Here is a 16233-nt window from a genome sequence, read left to right on the forward strand (position 1 = left end):
GAGCTGCAACCACGATGAATTCCATCTTAGGAGAGTCCACTGTAAGTACCAAATCAGTTGGATATTGTTTTTACCATGGACATTCCCCGCCACAACCAGCTGGAAATTGCCCGGTGCGAGGGCGAAAAAGTTCACCAGACGCTCACTGACACACAAAAGGGTTATATTGTCTATTTAGTGGGATCACCCTAGAATAATCTTCTATGCCTTTCTTCCGAAAAGATATTTCTTGCTTTTTTTGTACCTTTATTTCCAAGCAATACATTTCTGACAAGAACTTTGCTCCCCACCTAATACAGTATATGTGCTATAAATCTTCTGAGATTTTAGTTTGTATCTTAAACGTCAAAAAATATATACATTTCCAGATTTTTTTCAAAATGTCGCTATATATGTGTGCAAATCACAACCAAAATAAGAAATATCGGGCTTGAATGCGTAGAACTCAAAATGACAGAGAATGAAATGTCGGGCCCGATCCAAAAACCAACACGCAGTAGGCCTACTTCTGCAAATTTAGACAACGCAAGCGCGGTCAGATAACTCTGGTGGCATCTGGCGGTGCTGAATCGATTACGACTGCGGACTTCGTTACTGATGAAATGAACAGTGCAATGTGGAGGTCAACCCAGGCTCATTGGACCCACTTGGCATTTAAAATGCGGTGGGAAAATTGGAAGCTAATTTTCTTGAAAACTATTACGGTTATAAAAAAATTCTCTCTCTCTCTCAATTATAATATTGTTAATCGTTTAATTCATTTGCAACTTAAATTTATAGAATACAGGGTAGTGACATAAAAAAGAGGATACGCATGGCTTTGAGGACATTTGAATACCTCTTGCAAATGACAAATCTATACAAATTTTCCCTTGCGCATGGTTGGTTTGTCTCAATCATTCACCAGTTCAAGTTTAAAGAATTTCTGAAGATATACACGTAAGGTTTCTAAATTTTCGTCTGATGTAATAGTCTAAATGTAAGTTGCAAATGAATTAAACGAGTAAAAAATAATTTAAATTCACTATAAACGATTGTCGTTTTCACAAAAATAACTGCGGTAGTGTCTGACACTGACTAATCTTTATTTTCTCGTTTTTCGACGCTTGTTGGTCGAAAATAGCTTTCCCACTTTGTAAGGGTGCTTTCCCTGTTTGGATCTTGAAAATTTGACTTGTGGAATACAAAATTCACAGATAAATGTGGATGATATCTGAAATATTTGATCTAAAGGTGCGAGAGTAAGCTAGATCTAAATTTTCAAGTGGGAACGGAAAATCTACTCCATAATATAAAATCGCAAACTCGAAGAGGGGCCGTTTCTATGCAATGGAAGTTAGGGACGATTTTATGTTACGGAAATCGGTTACGATTTTGGGTCAAGATTTCATTTAACTCCTGAATGTTTGACCCATCGGGACCAAGTTTTATGTATGCATGTACCGAGAGGTATTTATATATCACCAATGTGCTCCCAATACACAGAATCCGGATTCCCAGGACTGGCCATTGGACAGACACATTCATGGAGAAGTCGACAGGTTTGATTTCGAAATTCGCGTTGATTAATCTCATTCTTTTCTTACTTTTCATCGCGTATTGGGCTGCATTGCGGTGCATTGGGCATTGTGCATTCTTATTCTTATGCATTACGTAGTTTAGTGCATCACGTGCCACATTGCTTATGGCGTATTGTGGTTCATTGCGAATGGTGTTGCATTGCTTATTTTGCTGTATTTCCTATGGCGTTGGTGCATTATTTATTGTGCTGTATTGCTGATGACAGTGGTGCATTGTGCATTATTGCTTATTGTAGTTCCCTGAATATAGTGAGTCAATGGTGTTACATTGCGTATTGTGTGCTGTATTGCTTAGTGTGATGCCCTGAATATAGTGGCTCATTGCTTATTGTGCTGTATTGCCGATTGTGGTGCATTACGTGTTGTTCTGTATTGCTTATTGGTGTGCACAGTGTATAGTGATGTATTGCGTATTGTGTGCTGTATTGCTTAGTGTGATGCCCTGAATATAGTGGCTCATTGCTTATTGTGCTGTATTGCCGATTGTGGTGCATTACGTGTTGTTCTGTATTGCTTATTGGTGTGCACAGTGTATAGTGATGTATTGCGTATTGTGATGCTGCATACAGTGGTGCATTGCTTATTGTGCTGTATTGCGTATTGTGATGCATTACGTTTGGTGCTGTATTGCGTATTGTGATGCATTACGTTTGGTGCTCTATTGCGGTGCACTGTATGTAGTAGTACATTGCTGATTTTAGTGCATTGAGTATTATTATGCATTATGTATTGTTGTGCATCGCGTGTTTTATTGTTTCTTGTAATGCAATGCTTATGGCGTATTGTGCTGTATTGCGTATTCTAGTGCATTGAGCATTGTGCTGTGTTGCTTAATGTGATGCATCGCTGATTGTGGTGCATTGCAAATAGAGGGGCATTGCTGATTGCAGTGCATTGCGTGCTTTATTGCTTATTGTAATGCAGTGCGTATTGCGTATTGTGCTGCATTGCTTATTGTGATGCATCGCTGATTGTGGTGTATTTCTGATTTTGGTGCTTTGTGTAGTGTTATGCATCATGAATAGTAGTGCATCGCTTGCTGTATTGCTTATTAAGCTACTTATTTCTCATTGTATTGCGCTTAGTGCGTATTGTGCTTTATGCTTATTTTAATCCAGTGCTTATTCTTCATTGTGGCGCATTGCTTATTGTGTTATATTGTTCATTGCGGTGTGTTGCGTATTGTACTGCATCGCGTGCTGTATTGCATATTGCAATTCGGTGCTTATTGCGTATTGTGCTGTACTGCTTGTTGTGGTGCACTGTATATAGTGATGCATTGCTTATTATGCTGTATTACCGATGGTGGTTCATTACGTATTGTGCTGCGTTGCTCATTGTGGTGCACTGTATATAGTGATGCATTGCTTATTATGCTGTATTACCGATGGTGGTTCATTACGTATTGTGCTGCGTTGCTCATTGTGGTGCATTGCTGACCGTAGTGCATCGCGTGCTGTATGGTTTATTGTAATACAGTGGTTATGGCGCATTGCGTATTGAGATGAATTGCTTAATATGGAGCATCGCTGATTGTGATGTGTTGCGTATTGCTATGCAACTGATAATCTATGCATGTAATACATCACGTGCTGCATTGCTTATTATAATGCATTGCTTTTTGTGCTGTACTGCTTATAGTGGGGCATCGCGGTTTGTGGTGCACGGCTGATTTTCGTAGATTGTGTATTCTTGCATTACATATTGTAGCGCATGGAGTGCTGTACTGCTTATTACAATGCAGTGCATACTGCGTATTGTGCTGTATTGCTTATTACAATGCAGTGCATATTGCGTATTGTGCTGTATTGCTTATTACGGTGCACTTCAAATAGTGGTGTATTGCGTATTGCAGTGCACTGTGAATAGTGCTGCATTGCGTATTGTAGTGCATTGTGTGCTGTATTGCTTATTCCGTATAGTGGTTCATGTGCTTTGCTTAAGGAAAATACATCGTGTGATACACAATGTGCTGTATTGCACATTGTGGTGCTTTGCGTATAGTGCTGCATTGTTGTACACTGTATATAGTGTCGCATTGTATATTGTGCTGAATTGTTGTACAATGCCTGTAGTGTCGCATAGTATATTGTGCTGTATTGTTGTACACTGTATATAGTGGTGCATAGTTTATTGTGCTGTATGACTTATTGCGGTGCACTGTATATATAGTAGTGCATTGCTTAACTACATCCATTATGTATTGTAGTGAATCGTATGTGCTGTATTACTGGGGGGAAAGCCCCCCCCCCCCTAGTAATAAATATTTTGGGGTTTTTTTCACCCTAATTCAAGATTATTCAGAACTTTTCCATAAAAAAAATTGCAGGCAATTTTATTTTTCCTAACTCGATGATAGAATTCGAGTGTTAAACTACTTTTGAGCAGGTAAAATATATTTTAAAATCAAAGTATAAGATCAAATAAAACTTCGTTAGCTTGACATCTGCTCAAGTTGACATATTCATCGATACCTTTCGGGTGTCGACTTGTCGAGGTTCCACTGTATATATATGCAGGGGCGTAGCCAGAAATTTCGTTCGGGGGGGGACCACTTTCATTTCGGGGGGGGGGACCAAAGTGACAGAACAATGGATTTGGCCATCTTTTTCCCTTTTTTCGGTCATTTTCTCACATTTCGGGGGGGACCAGACCCCCAAGTCCCCCCCCCCCGGCTACGCCCTTGTATATATGCATATACAGGGTGACCTGTAACTGATAATTTATGCTTCATCTCATCAACCGTTCGTCGTAGGTGTGTGGTTCGGGACGTCGGAACAAGTGTACTCGTGTTGCTCGAGTAACACCAATCATTCGAATGGTATTGCTGAGCTACACCGTTCAAAAATTCGGCCAATAAATAGTTTCGAAGTTAGAGTGTCCTTTAAATGTTTTTTTTAAAAAAAAATTCTAAATATGTATCCTAATTTATTTGACGTTAGTTGTGTCCCTGAAAGATGTACTAACAAAAGTAAAAAACTCGCTACTTTTGGCTGGTATACTGGCCCGCAAAAAAAGACAAGAGTTTCTCAACAAAGATCTTCCCCAACATTTCTATCCAAAAACGGCCAGCGTCAACTTATTCCCAGCTAGTTTTCCTGAGCACCAGCTAGTTTTCCTGAGCAGGGATGACACCCCATTTTGAGTTGTAGTTATGTACCTTCTTTCTATATCCTTGAACCCCCTCCTTCCCCCTATGTGTGTCTGCGATGCGTTGCTCAAATTCTTTTTGAAGCAGAGTGCTTTTATTAGTTGAAACTCGATCAGACAAAACCGACTTAAAAAAATTGAAAGAGATGACCAAGAAGAACTTTTTTTTTTTTCATTCATATTATCAACACAAAACTTTTGACGATAATTTGAAAGCTAACTTAATGTTGCATGTTTTTGTTAGGATTTTTGATTCAAAACTGGGTAAGTTTTCCTTTTCAAGTCAGTAATATAAATTATCTCAATTATTTTAAAATGTATGGTAAATGTATAGATGATCTACACAGAGAAAATTTTCTACCACCTGTTTGCAAACTGTTATTAAATAAGAAAATAATTTATACTATCAGATAATAGGACAGGACTGGACAAATTGAAAAAAAATCTAGGCACCCCAACAATTTTTTAGTTGCTAAAAAAATTTTACCTGAAGAAAAAGGTCCAAAATTATTTTTTTTAAACATTTCAGGGCACATTGACCCTCTTTGATGTTGCAGATATACTGCTATAAATTCCAAAATTTTATGCTGCACTCAACTTGCAACTAAACAACACAAAAAAATTTTAGGTGCCAATACCAATTTTTTAGTCACCATGGTGGCCTGTAATAGAATATCCATGATTCCAGTCATGGCAAACGCAATTTAACGGCAGCCCTACTTTCTTGGAATGAACCCTATCCAGCAATCCAACCAGCAGTAATTCTAAACACAGATTGGGCTGTACCAACACCCCTACAGATAAGAAAGCCTCCACACTGAAGTCGTGACGTCACGGAGGGGAGGCTGATCGCGGGGACGATCGTTTTTCTTCCTTCATAACATCTTGCCTTTCAAGCCCAACTGAATCAATTTTCTTTTACAGATTTCTTAAGTTCGATATAAACAAACTATGAAAAATCGGTTGCTTGCATTGATTTTTTTTTAATTAAAAAAGTATTTGCTCTTAATTTCAACTTACTACCTTAATCATGAAGAGAAAAATTAAACTTTTGCAATATATATATCTTCCGTTCTCTTACTCTGTTCAGAAAATATTTTAAAAATAAATACAAAATAATTATTTGCAAAGCTAGACAAATTAATATAAATCAGCATAAGATGAATTATAAACATCCCTTTTTCTACAGCTCTTATAGTTGAACTGATAACTTCAAAATAAAACGAGGAAGCAAAGAAAACACACAACTTCAAATTACAAAAATTCCGATATTTATTCAAAAAAATTGATAAAATTTATACAAAATTGCCACAAGCAACATATTAGAAATAAATTTTCGCACAGATAATAGTAAAACTTATAAAAATTCCCATTTAATGTATGGAAGTTAGTGTATGGCAATGTTTAATTGTGTTTCTTGATTCATCATACAAATTTCTCAACGTTGCAACTGAAACACATTTGTGATTCTTCGATGCCCCTCCGCAAAATATTGATAATATAAAGATATTTTATAATTTTTGCTGGTTGATTCAGTTATTTCAGACACAGTTCAAAATATGTGACACTCTCGTAGAACCCCCCCCCCCTACCCCACTTAAAATCAAGGAATGGTTTGAGATTAATTTCATCCATTAGAAGCTTCACTTTTTGTCTGATTCATTCAAGTAATAAACTTCTACATACAGTAGTGATTGGTCATCAGATTGCTCTGCACTAGGATTGACGATATTATCAGGAATTATCGTTCGAATAATTTGTGCATGAGGAATTACTGCAGATTAACTACCTATAAATATCTATGCATGAGAACATATTGAGTGAAGAAGTGAACACACACCAAATTATAAAATATGTACAACAGCTACGTAAAGTTCAAGTATATTTAATCAAATGGATTTGCTCTTTTACAAAAGCTATTGTTTTTGTTTGTCTTCAACATAAACTAGAGATTCATTCGAAATATCCTCACATACATTGAATAAGTGATTAAGACCATCATTATTGGATTCTTTTGCATTTAAAGCGCATTTCAAATTGCCTTCGAGATCATGTACATGAATGAAAAATGGGAATGTAATGTATAGTTTTGTTAGTTTCAAATTTTCATGAAAGCATTTCATTAAGGTTATTATATGTGTATATATTTTTCATACTAATCATCAAATGCCATCAACTTTATTTAGATAAAACAGACTAGATATAAGAGTATACCAAACAGTCTATGATATTCTATTACAGGCCACCATGGTGACTAAAAAATTGGTATTGGCACCTAAAATTTTTTTGTGTTGTTGAGTTGCAGGTTGAGTGCAGCATAAAATTTTGGAATTTATAGCAGTATATCTGCAACATCAAAGAGGGTCAATGTGCCCTGAAATGTTTAAAAAAAATAATTTTGGACCTTTTTCTTCAGGTAAAATTTTTTTAGCAACTAAAAAATTGTTGGGGTGCCTAGATTTTTTTTCAATTTGTCCAGTCCTGTCCTATTATCTGATAGTATAAATTATTTTCTTATTTAATAACAGTTTGCAAACAGGTGGTAGAAATTTTTCTCTGTGTAGATCATCTATACATTTACCATACATTTTAAAATAATTGAGATAATTTATATTACTGACTTGAAAATGAAAACTTACCCAGTTTTGAATCAAAAATCCTAACAAAAACATGCAACATTAAGTTAGCTTTCAAATTATCGTCAAAAGTTTTGTGTTGATAATATGAATGAAAAAAAAAGTTCTTCTTGGTCATCTCTTTCAATTTTTTTTACACTGACAGCATATCCAAAGACGAAAAATAGAACTTTTCCTTGTAGGCTACTCTGGTTAGGGGTTGAAGCTTTTAATTATAGCTGTAGAAATGCACTCGCCATCAATTATTTGTTTATAACTAGCATACTAGTAAAGAATAGTTGAGTCTCCACAAGAATCCTCAGCCAGTTGTATACTGGAGCAAGAACAAAATCCTGTAAGAAAATATAGTAAAAAATATTACTCATAAATAGAATTACATATTTTTCAGTTATCTGCATGACTAAACACTAATTCATCCATATGAAATAAGTTCTTCCCTTTATTAGATTAAAAGCAGTTACTCTAACCCTAGTCCTTGGGTATAAAAATAATTGTTTAGTATAAGTTGATGAAAACCAAAAATTAAAAAAAATTAATACAATATTCAATACTGTTGCTAAGTCACTATCTTTCTAGCCAACTTACCCAAATTTTATATATACAATGTACTTTAGAATCGAAGTAGTTTTTAAAAATTAATTAGTGAAATCTCGTTGCAACGATACTGGATACAGCGATGTTTTTCCAGTCTTGTTTGGAAATGTTTATACTCTAGTGCTAAACTGATGCCTCTCAATATAATGATAATCCCTCTACAACAATATATGTAAATTTTTTTGGTTCACAGATTATCGTTATATCAAGGTCTCACCGTATTTTAAAACAAATAATTATTTCTATGCAGCATGAATGTAGTTTTGCCAGGATAGATTTAGGCAAAATTTACACACAAATATATTGCATAATCCTATTCCGCAAATTATATAAAATCCCACAATATTTCCACTACTTAAAACAGATATAAATTCTTTTGTTTTATTCATTGTAAATAATGTTATAATTTTCACTGGTAGGGATAAAAATAAATCCAATAAAAATACTTACTCGAAAACTTTCGGCACTGATGTCCTTCCTCAGCCCAGATCCAGCCTTCGATGATCGATCTTATTCTTCAGTAAATTAAAATAAGAGAAGCCTCTCTGTCTCTTGGCATCCACGAGGGATGATTAATTGAAATTAAAAAAAGGAATATAACACAAAAATAAATTTTAAAATGTCGCCTAACAAACTTAAAAACACTAACACCAACGAATAAAAAACACGTGCAAACATGGTTGATCGTTTACTGCTTCATCTTCCTTCAGCCTCCACCAATCCTACCAGCAGTGTGGAGGCTTTCTTATCTATAGGGGTGTTGGTTGTATACGAAAGGATTAGATTGTAGGGAAGGGGGAGAGGGGTGTGTCAACTCTCTCTGTTCCTATAAAATATAATGGGGAAAAAAACAAAAAACACGAAATACCTTTAATTGTACTCTGAACGCACACACATGCCCTCTCTTTTATTAGTCATCCGTCATTGAGAACTCCAAAAATGTCGCTATTAAAGACTGTTCTCAAAAACTAAACAATTAAAAAAAAAGATTTTATACTCTACCATAAACCTTTCTATCCTACCAGCCTACAAATTCGGTGGTGGCCATATGGCAAAAAAAGAAGAAAAGAAACTCTAGTTCACAGAAATTGCTTGTTGTTAAAACCATGTCCCCACATGTTCGATAAATTCCTGGTAACCCCCCCCCCTCCTCCACTAAATTTTCTCTGTCCGATGACTAGCAGTTTTGAGATAGAGTTGGAGAAGGCGATCATATTCTTACTCGCCTTCGCTTAGGATACAGGCGTTTTCGTAGCCATAGGATATATGCATATTAGGGTGGGTCGAAAAAATAAAATTCGCATTTTTTAAAAGGCACAGCGATGAAAAGGTGCTAAATGGACTCAAAATAACACTTATGATTTTTTTTATATTCTGATTAGTGTAACTGTCTCCGGATTGATATAGATTTTTTGATTTTTTCGATATTTTTTATTTTTATTTTCAAGGTAGGTTTCAGTTAGGCTTTCGACCAATTACGTTACTTTTTACAAACATAGGCAATCCGCCACGTTGTAGGTGTGAGGAGTGGATGGGTGGGTAGAGTGGGGGAGAGTCTAGGAAGACCGTACGCGTGCGCATGCGGCACCCATGTTTCCCAGTATAATCCGGCTGAAATAAGGCGAGGTTGTGTCGCGCTCGTTTGTGCCATTTTCCTCATAGATCGTGCTCGTTCAAAGTAGAAATGCCCGTTATTTTGTGATTTAAATGACATTAAATGCAATATGTTACCAACCTAGGAAGATGTTATGAAGTTCTATGAGTGGAACCGTCATAAGATAAAACGTGATAATGAAACTAATAAAGAGCCCACGTATAAAGAACTAGAGCACATTGTGGCAAAAATTGAAGAAATATGGTCAAGAGCTTCCATTCATTCTATCCAACATAAACGAGTAAAAGCGATGTTAAAGGTGTATAAATCATGTATGAAATACAAAAATATTTTAAAATCACACCCTAAAACACCGTAGAAGCAATTAGAAGAGTTTCGCCGTAAACTATTGTTTGACATTTATTTCAACCTGCAAGTGTAAGAACGTTGTCCCAAATACAAAAAAAAAAAAACCTGTCAAAGAGAAAAGCTTCCTAATCGACCGACGAGCGACCAAAGTCCTACAAATAACTGCTTTATACTTCGGAAGGATAAAACTTTAATTATATCAGAAAAGGACGGAAAAATGTATAGACAGAGCATTCTTGAAGAACATATTCCATTGATAATGGAACCAACGTCGAAGCACCAGCTTCTGGCACATCTGAATGCTAATACATTTTGGAATACCTAACACTTGATTGAAAGTTGATATTGTTGCACTCACAACGCGTCAGAATTTTTATTTGTGTATATATGCATTTTTCTTTTAATATAAAATATGACCTTTTCCGACACCTTACCATGACATTGGTTCTTCGAAAAGAAGGAGCCATTCTTTTAGTAATAGGTTTACCCGCGATATGTACTCTATAATATAAAAACACAAACTCGAGAAGGGCCTGTTGCTAAGCAACCGAATGACGGAAGTGGGTGAAGTTTTTGAGTGACGGAAATCTGTTACGTTTTTGTGTTACGGAAGTCGGTTCGATTTTGGGTCAAGTATTCATTTAACTCTAGCACATGTTGGGACCCATTCGACCCATCGGGACCATGTTAAGTGCATGTATCGAGAGGCTCCCATATCCTACAGCAGGGCCCTTAGGCTGGAATTTAGATGGCGACCCCCCAAACCAGCTTTTCAGGCCCCTCTGTGGTTAATTTATAGTGTGAAAAATCAAAAAGTGATAAGAATCGTTCTGGTCCTGTCAGCCCTGCCCTTGTGGGGGGGGGGGGTCATGCCTAGAGGTATCTATATGTATAATATACATATAACAACAGTGCTCCCAACACACAGGGTCGGGGTACCCGGGGGGGATTGTACGTATACCTTCATGGGAAAGTTAAAAGTTTTCATTTCCAGGGTCCCTTGATGGATCTCATTGTTTTCTTGCTGCTTTAACGTTGAAAAATTTGCGATAGCGGAAGCGCAAGATATATCCAGTCTGGGGGCTCCAAAAAATTTGCGAATGCGGTCACGGGTAGTTACGTGGGTGGTCCTGGATTTTATTCGTTGGTAAAACGCATACAAATGAAAATGTTTCATTGCCATCGCAGCGGGATATGACTGACAAGCTTCCAAGTCGCCAAGTCGCCAAGTCGGGGGCCCCATGTTTACAGGTTTCATTTTGGGGGCCCTGGATGAATCTCATTCTTTTCTGTTGTAGAATTTGCAACAGCGGATGCCCGAGATAAAGCCAGTATGGGGCCCCACTAAAAGTATGCGAATTGGTGTCCCGGGTAATTGGTTGGGGCCCTGGATTTTATTCGTTGGTAAAACGAATACAAATTAAAATTTTTCATGGCATTCTCACCGGGGGATGACCGACAAGCTTCCAAGTCGGGGCCCCATGCTTACAGGTTTCAATTTCGGGGCCCTGGATGAATCTCATTCTTTTCTGTTGTAGAATTTGCAACAGCGGATGCCCGAGATATAGCCAGTCTGGGGCCCCACTGAAAGTATGCGAATTGGTGTCCCGGGTAATAGGTTGGGGGCCCCTGGATTTTATTCGTTGGTAAAATGAATACAAATGAAAATGTTTCACGGCAATCGCAGCGGGGGATCACCGACAAGCTTCCAAGTCGGGGGCCCCATGTTTACAGGTTTCATTTTGGGGGAGCTGGATGAATCTCATTATTTTCTGTTGCAGAATTTGCAACAGCGGATGCCCGAGATAAAGACAGTCTGGGGCCCCACTAAAAGTATGCGAATACAACGGGCAACTGATTGGGGGCCCTAGCTTTTATTCATTGGTAAAACGAATACAAATTAAAATTTTTCATGGCACTCGCAGTGAAGGATGACCGACAAGCTTCCAAGTCGGGGGCCCCATGTTTACAGGTTTCATTTTGGGGCTCTAGATGAATCTGATTCTTTTTGTTTTTTAACATTATACAATTTGCAACAGCGGAAGACCGAGATAAATCCAGTCTGGATTCCCCACTAAAAATCTGCGTATTGTGTTCCCGCTACTGGATGTGGGGCCCTGGATTTTATTTCTTTGCAAAACTGAAAAAAATGAAAAATTTTCGTATCCCCTTACAGGGGTGTGTCCGACAAGCTTCCAGGTCAGTGCTCCATGAGAATGTTGATAGGTTCTAATTCGGGGCCCCTGGATGTATCTCATTGATTTTTGTTGTTTAACATTGTAAAATTTGCGACACATCGGTAGCCCGAGATATATCCAGTGTGGGCTCCACTAAAATTCAGCGAATTGAATCTGGGGCTCCAATTTTGGGGGGTGCTTGATGAATCTCATTTGTTTTTTGTTGCTTTATCATTATTTTTATTAAAATTCGCTTCTTCAGTAAGCTGGTGCTTTCACACGTCTCTTTCCATAGCACGCTGATGAAGTGGGACGAAATAAACAAGATATGTTGTGAAGAAAAGTGGGGGGGGGGGGGGTTGGCCGCCAAAGGCGGCAGGGGGGCAGAGCCTCCCTAGTATTTATATAAAGTTACAAGCAAAGTTAACAAACTGGTGATCACAATAGAACGAATGATATCCGGGAATCAATCGATACACACTTAGTTGAAATCCCATAATACAGTATATTTACCCTCATGTTTACACATGCAGAAAATTTCATCATGAACTTGTGGAAATGTAGGTCTGATCCATATTCAGTGTATTATAACAAACTTCTGCCATAAGCTCATGGCGATTTTTGTTTTCAAGCTCAACCCATGTATTTCCAGTATTATTACTCTGTACGTTACACATTCTTGCATACAAACATGATTTCACGTAAATCATGACTCCACCTTCTTTCCTACTAGATCTGTTTCTGAAAAAAAAATATCGCATGCATATATAAGAAGGATTCATCCCCCATAATTTGCCTAAGATTCTGTTATGGCTATTAGATCAGTGCCCTCCATAGCAGAAATAATTTCTAAAAAGTCTATCTCATTAATTGAAGCTTCCAGCGTTTATTAGAGCACATTTTAATTCGCCCTCTGTTTTATTGTCAATCGAGAAGCTATTCTAGTCGGAGTTGGGTAGTTCCCCCGTCTATACTGTTATGAACAACATTAACTAACATTCCCGGCTATCTGGTACGAACGAATTCATATTTAAACGGTAGATATGAATTCGTTGGGTATATATCAGGTAATATTTGCGTGTCTGATACCAGATGTGTGTGCCTGTAGATGTGAATCCACTCTATTATTCTCTAAAACATATTGAATATACATACATCTCCAGGTGGCCCTGGCGGGCCAGGATTTCCCGGAACACCATGAGACCCGTGCTCCCCTACTTCACCCTGCAAAGAAAGTGAATAATAAATATTATTAATATTACGAATGCTGCAAATGGAATGTCATTGAGTCTATATCATCAAATAATGCGATAAGCCGAACAGCGGTCTATGTTATGTTTTCAAACTTCAGAGGATACGAATGAAAGCTATAGCTGAAAGAGGGAATTCTTTTTCCTGAAAGTAGCACACATACCGTTGTTTTCTGTCTAAGAAGGTATATCCGAGTTTCCTATACAAACAGGATTTCTATGTGCAGCGTGAGGGTGGGGGACTGGTGAAAAACTTGAAAATCAGTTTTTTTTAGCCAACCCACACCCTTAAGGCCCCTTTACACGTACAATCTTCCCCGCACGCCCGGAGCGGGACGTTCTTGCGCGAAGGATTGGAGGGCGGTTAGGAACGCGGCGTTCAAGAGCGCGTTGTTAAAAAGAGACACATTCTTGCGTCTCCTGCACGAAAGAAGGCCCCGTTCAGAATTGTGTGTGTAAAGGGAAGCGTGTGGCGAAATTCATACGCTTTTGCTTGGCGTGTGGACTTTCGGGGAAGCACAAAACTCCACGTTCCTGGCCAAAGTTTTTTCCCTGTTGGCAGATCGAAATCGGCTGACGTTTCCGCGGAAAAAATATAGATTTCAAAAGCTTATTATATGTTACTACGTGGATTATTCGTTTTTAAAAATAATTTCAATAATTATTTATTGAAATTGATGTTACAAATTTATGGAAATTTTTTATGCAATTGATAAGAAATTCAGAAATAAAATTTCTGTGATCGTTAATTTCGAATTCTAGAATTTACCAGATAGGACTCCGAAAAACCACTTGCCCCGAGGGCCCATGATACTCTTAAGACGGCCCTGACATCAGTTCCGCCTGCTCCTCCCTAGTTCCAGCCCTGGTGCCGTATGTACAGGTGCGACAGGTGCAGATCCATAAGGAAGGGGATCGATCCCTCGCAAACAACGAAGTCTCGAAACAGTACGTCTGTGTATACAAATATATACGAAGACGTTAATCATCAATATTTTCATGAAGTTTTCTTTTTATCCCATTTTTGACTAACGTTGTGTTTGTGCGATGCTTTGTTTGATATTTTTTCAGATATTTTTCACATAAATGTTTTCTTGAAATGAACATTTTTGGGAACTGAAAGGTTTAATTAGTATTATCATAGTGTTTTTAAAATTTGTTTTCAATGAAATTTGATGTTTTAAAGTTTTTAAAAGCTGAAATTCTCAGTAATCTCATTCCGATTTTCTATCTTTTTTTTTCCTGACTATTAAAAGAAATAATTTTTTTTCCTTGACTTTTTTTGTTCACATGGGGTTTCCCAAAATTATTATCAGAAATTTAATTAATTTAAAATTTACTTTAATTACAAAGAAAAACGTGCTAAATTCATGTCCAATTTTTTGAAACTTCAATAATGTTATTTAAATAGCCAGTTATCATATATAAAAAAGATTGTGCGATTTGGTCACGAATTGTAAGAGCGGTCAAAAATAGGTTAACTTGTCTTTCTTCAACCCCGAATTAATTTCAAACGGCAAATATTGTTACAGAAAATTAAATAATTTAATTACCTGAAAATTTTTATTAGTATATACAGTAAAACCTCTCTTTTGGGGACACCGACAGGACAAAAAAATTCGTCCGTGAAGGAGGGGGACCGTTAATCAGGAATTTGAAATAAACACTTTTATATATTAATTATTTTTTGGCCATAAAAGAGGGAGTGACCGCATCTGAGGGGCGTCCGTTAAGAGGGGTTTTACTGAATGCAACTTATGAGCACGAATTTGCATGCTAACTGCAGCCAACTTCAGCTTGGCAAAAATAATGTAGCCAATCCCGAGATGTCACATGACATTAAAAAATAAAAACCCCGGTTGCTAAACAGCAGTGTGTTCTACGCAAAATTCCACGGTTGCTGATATGATCAACCGCAGTAGCCGAACCGTAGTGTGCAGTTAGCCTTAGGGAGATTTTTGCGCAACTAGCCAGTGGGACTAGAAAGAGAAAGCAAAACAATGAAACTTTTTCAATCGAAGAATTTACAAATGAAAAATTCAAATAAGAATTTAAAATTTAAAAAAGTCATAGCCAATGTCTAGGGCTCTCATCAGGGGGAACACCCTGATATTGGCTTAACACAGAATGTTTGTGAGAGCATTTCCTGGCTTCCATAGCCTAAATGGTATTTTTTTCACTAAATTGCGTGTTACAGCTGCCTATGGCGCTGGTATTGGAGTTTCGACAAAAATTAAATTTTCATAATGTACATTTTTCTATACATATCTATATACACTATCTACCAATAAGTATTTGGACACCTGTGATAGAAAAGAAAAACTAATTTTATTCAAAATCGATAGTTGGTAGAGCCTCCACGAGAGGCAATTACAGCGTGAACCTTCCGGGGCATACTTTCCACAAGTCCTTGTGTGACGGCTAGTGGTATTTTCTTCCACTCGGCTTGGAGAAGACATGTCAGTTCCTTCACCGATTTTGGACGGGTAGGGCACCCCTTAATTCGGCGATCCAACCCGTCCCAGAGGTTCTCGATAGGGTTCAGATCTGGGCTCTGGGCAGGCCAGTCCATTCGATGAACCCCATTGGCACCATACCAAGCCTTGGTTAACCTCGCAGTATGACAGCTGGCATTGTCGTCCTGGAAGTAACAGGGGTCCACCCCGTAAAACTGCCACAACGTAGGAAGCACATTGTCATCCAAGTGCAGTAGCCATCGGCGTTGAGCTTACCACGAATGGGGACCAAGGGTCCCAGTCCATACCAGGAGAAACACCCCCAGACCATAATTCCACCTCCGCCGAACTTGACGGTTGGCACAAAGCATTCTGGCAGGAGACGTTATCCAGGCAGATGCCAGACCCTGCCATCCGAACGGTAAAG

At 37.8% G+C, this 16233-nt stretch overlaps 1 protein-coding gene across 3 annotated transcripts in view; it reads right to left on the minus strand.

Moving 5' to 3' along the window:
• Positions 1-16233, minus strand: part of LOC149080456 (uncharacterized) — a 1573269-nt gene that overhangs the window by 1472653 nt on the left and 84383 nt on the right. For all 3 annotated transcript variants that reach the window (XM_089239569.1, XM_089239571.1, XM_089239572.1), the window contains exon 5: positions 13256-13324. In XM_089239569.1, coding sequence (XP_089095695.1) covers positions 13256-13324 — 69 coding nt within the window. The remainder of the gene's footprint in view (positions 1-13255; positions 13325-16233) is intronic.

The sequence above is a fragment of the Pholcus phalangioides genome, unplaced genomic scaffold, assembly GCF_987345545.1.
Source record: "Pholcus phalangioides strain wild (caught in Gottingen) unplaced genomic scaffold, Ppha-v1.0 ptg000011l_1, whole genome shotgun sequence".
NCBI lineage: Eukaryota > Metazoa > Arthropoda > Arachnida > Araneae > Pholcidae > Pholcus > Pholcus phalangioides.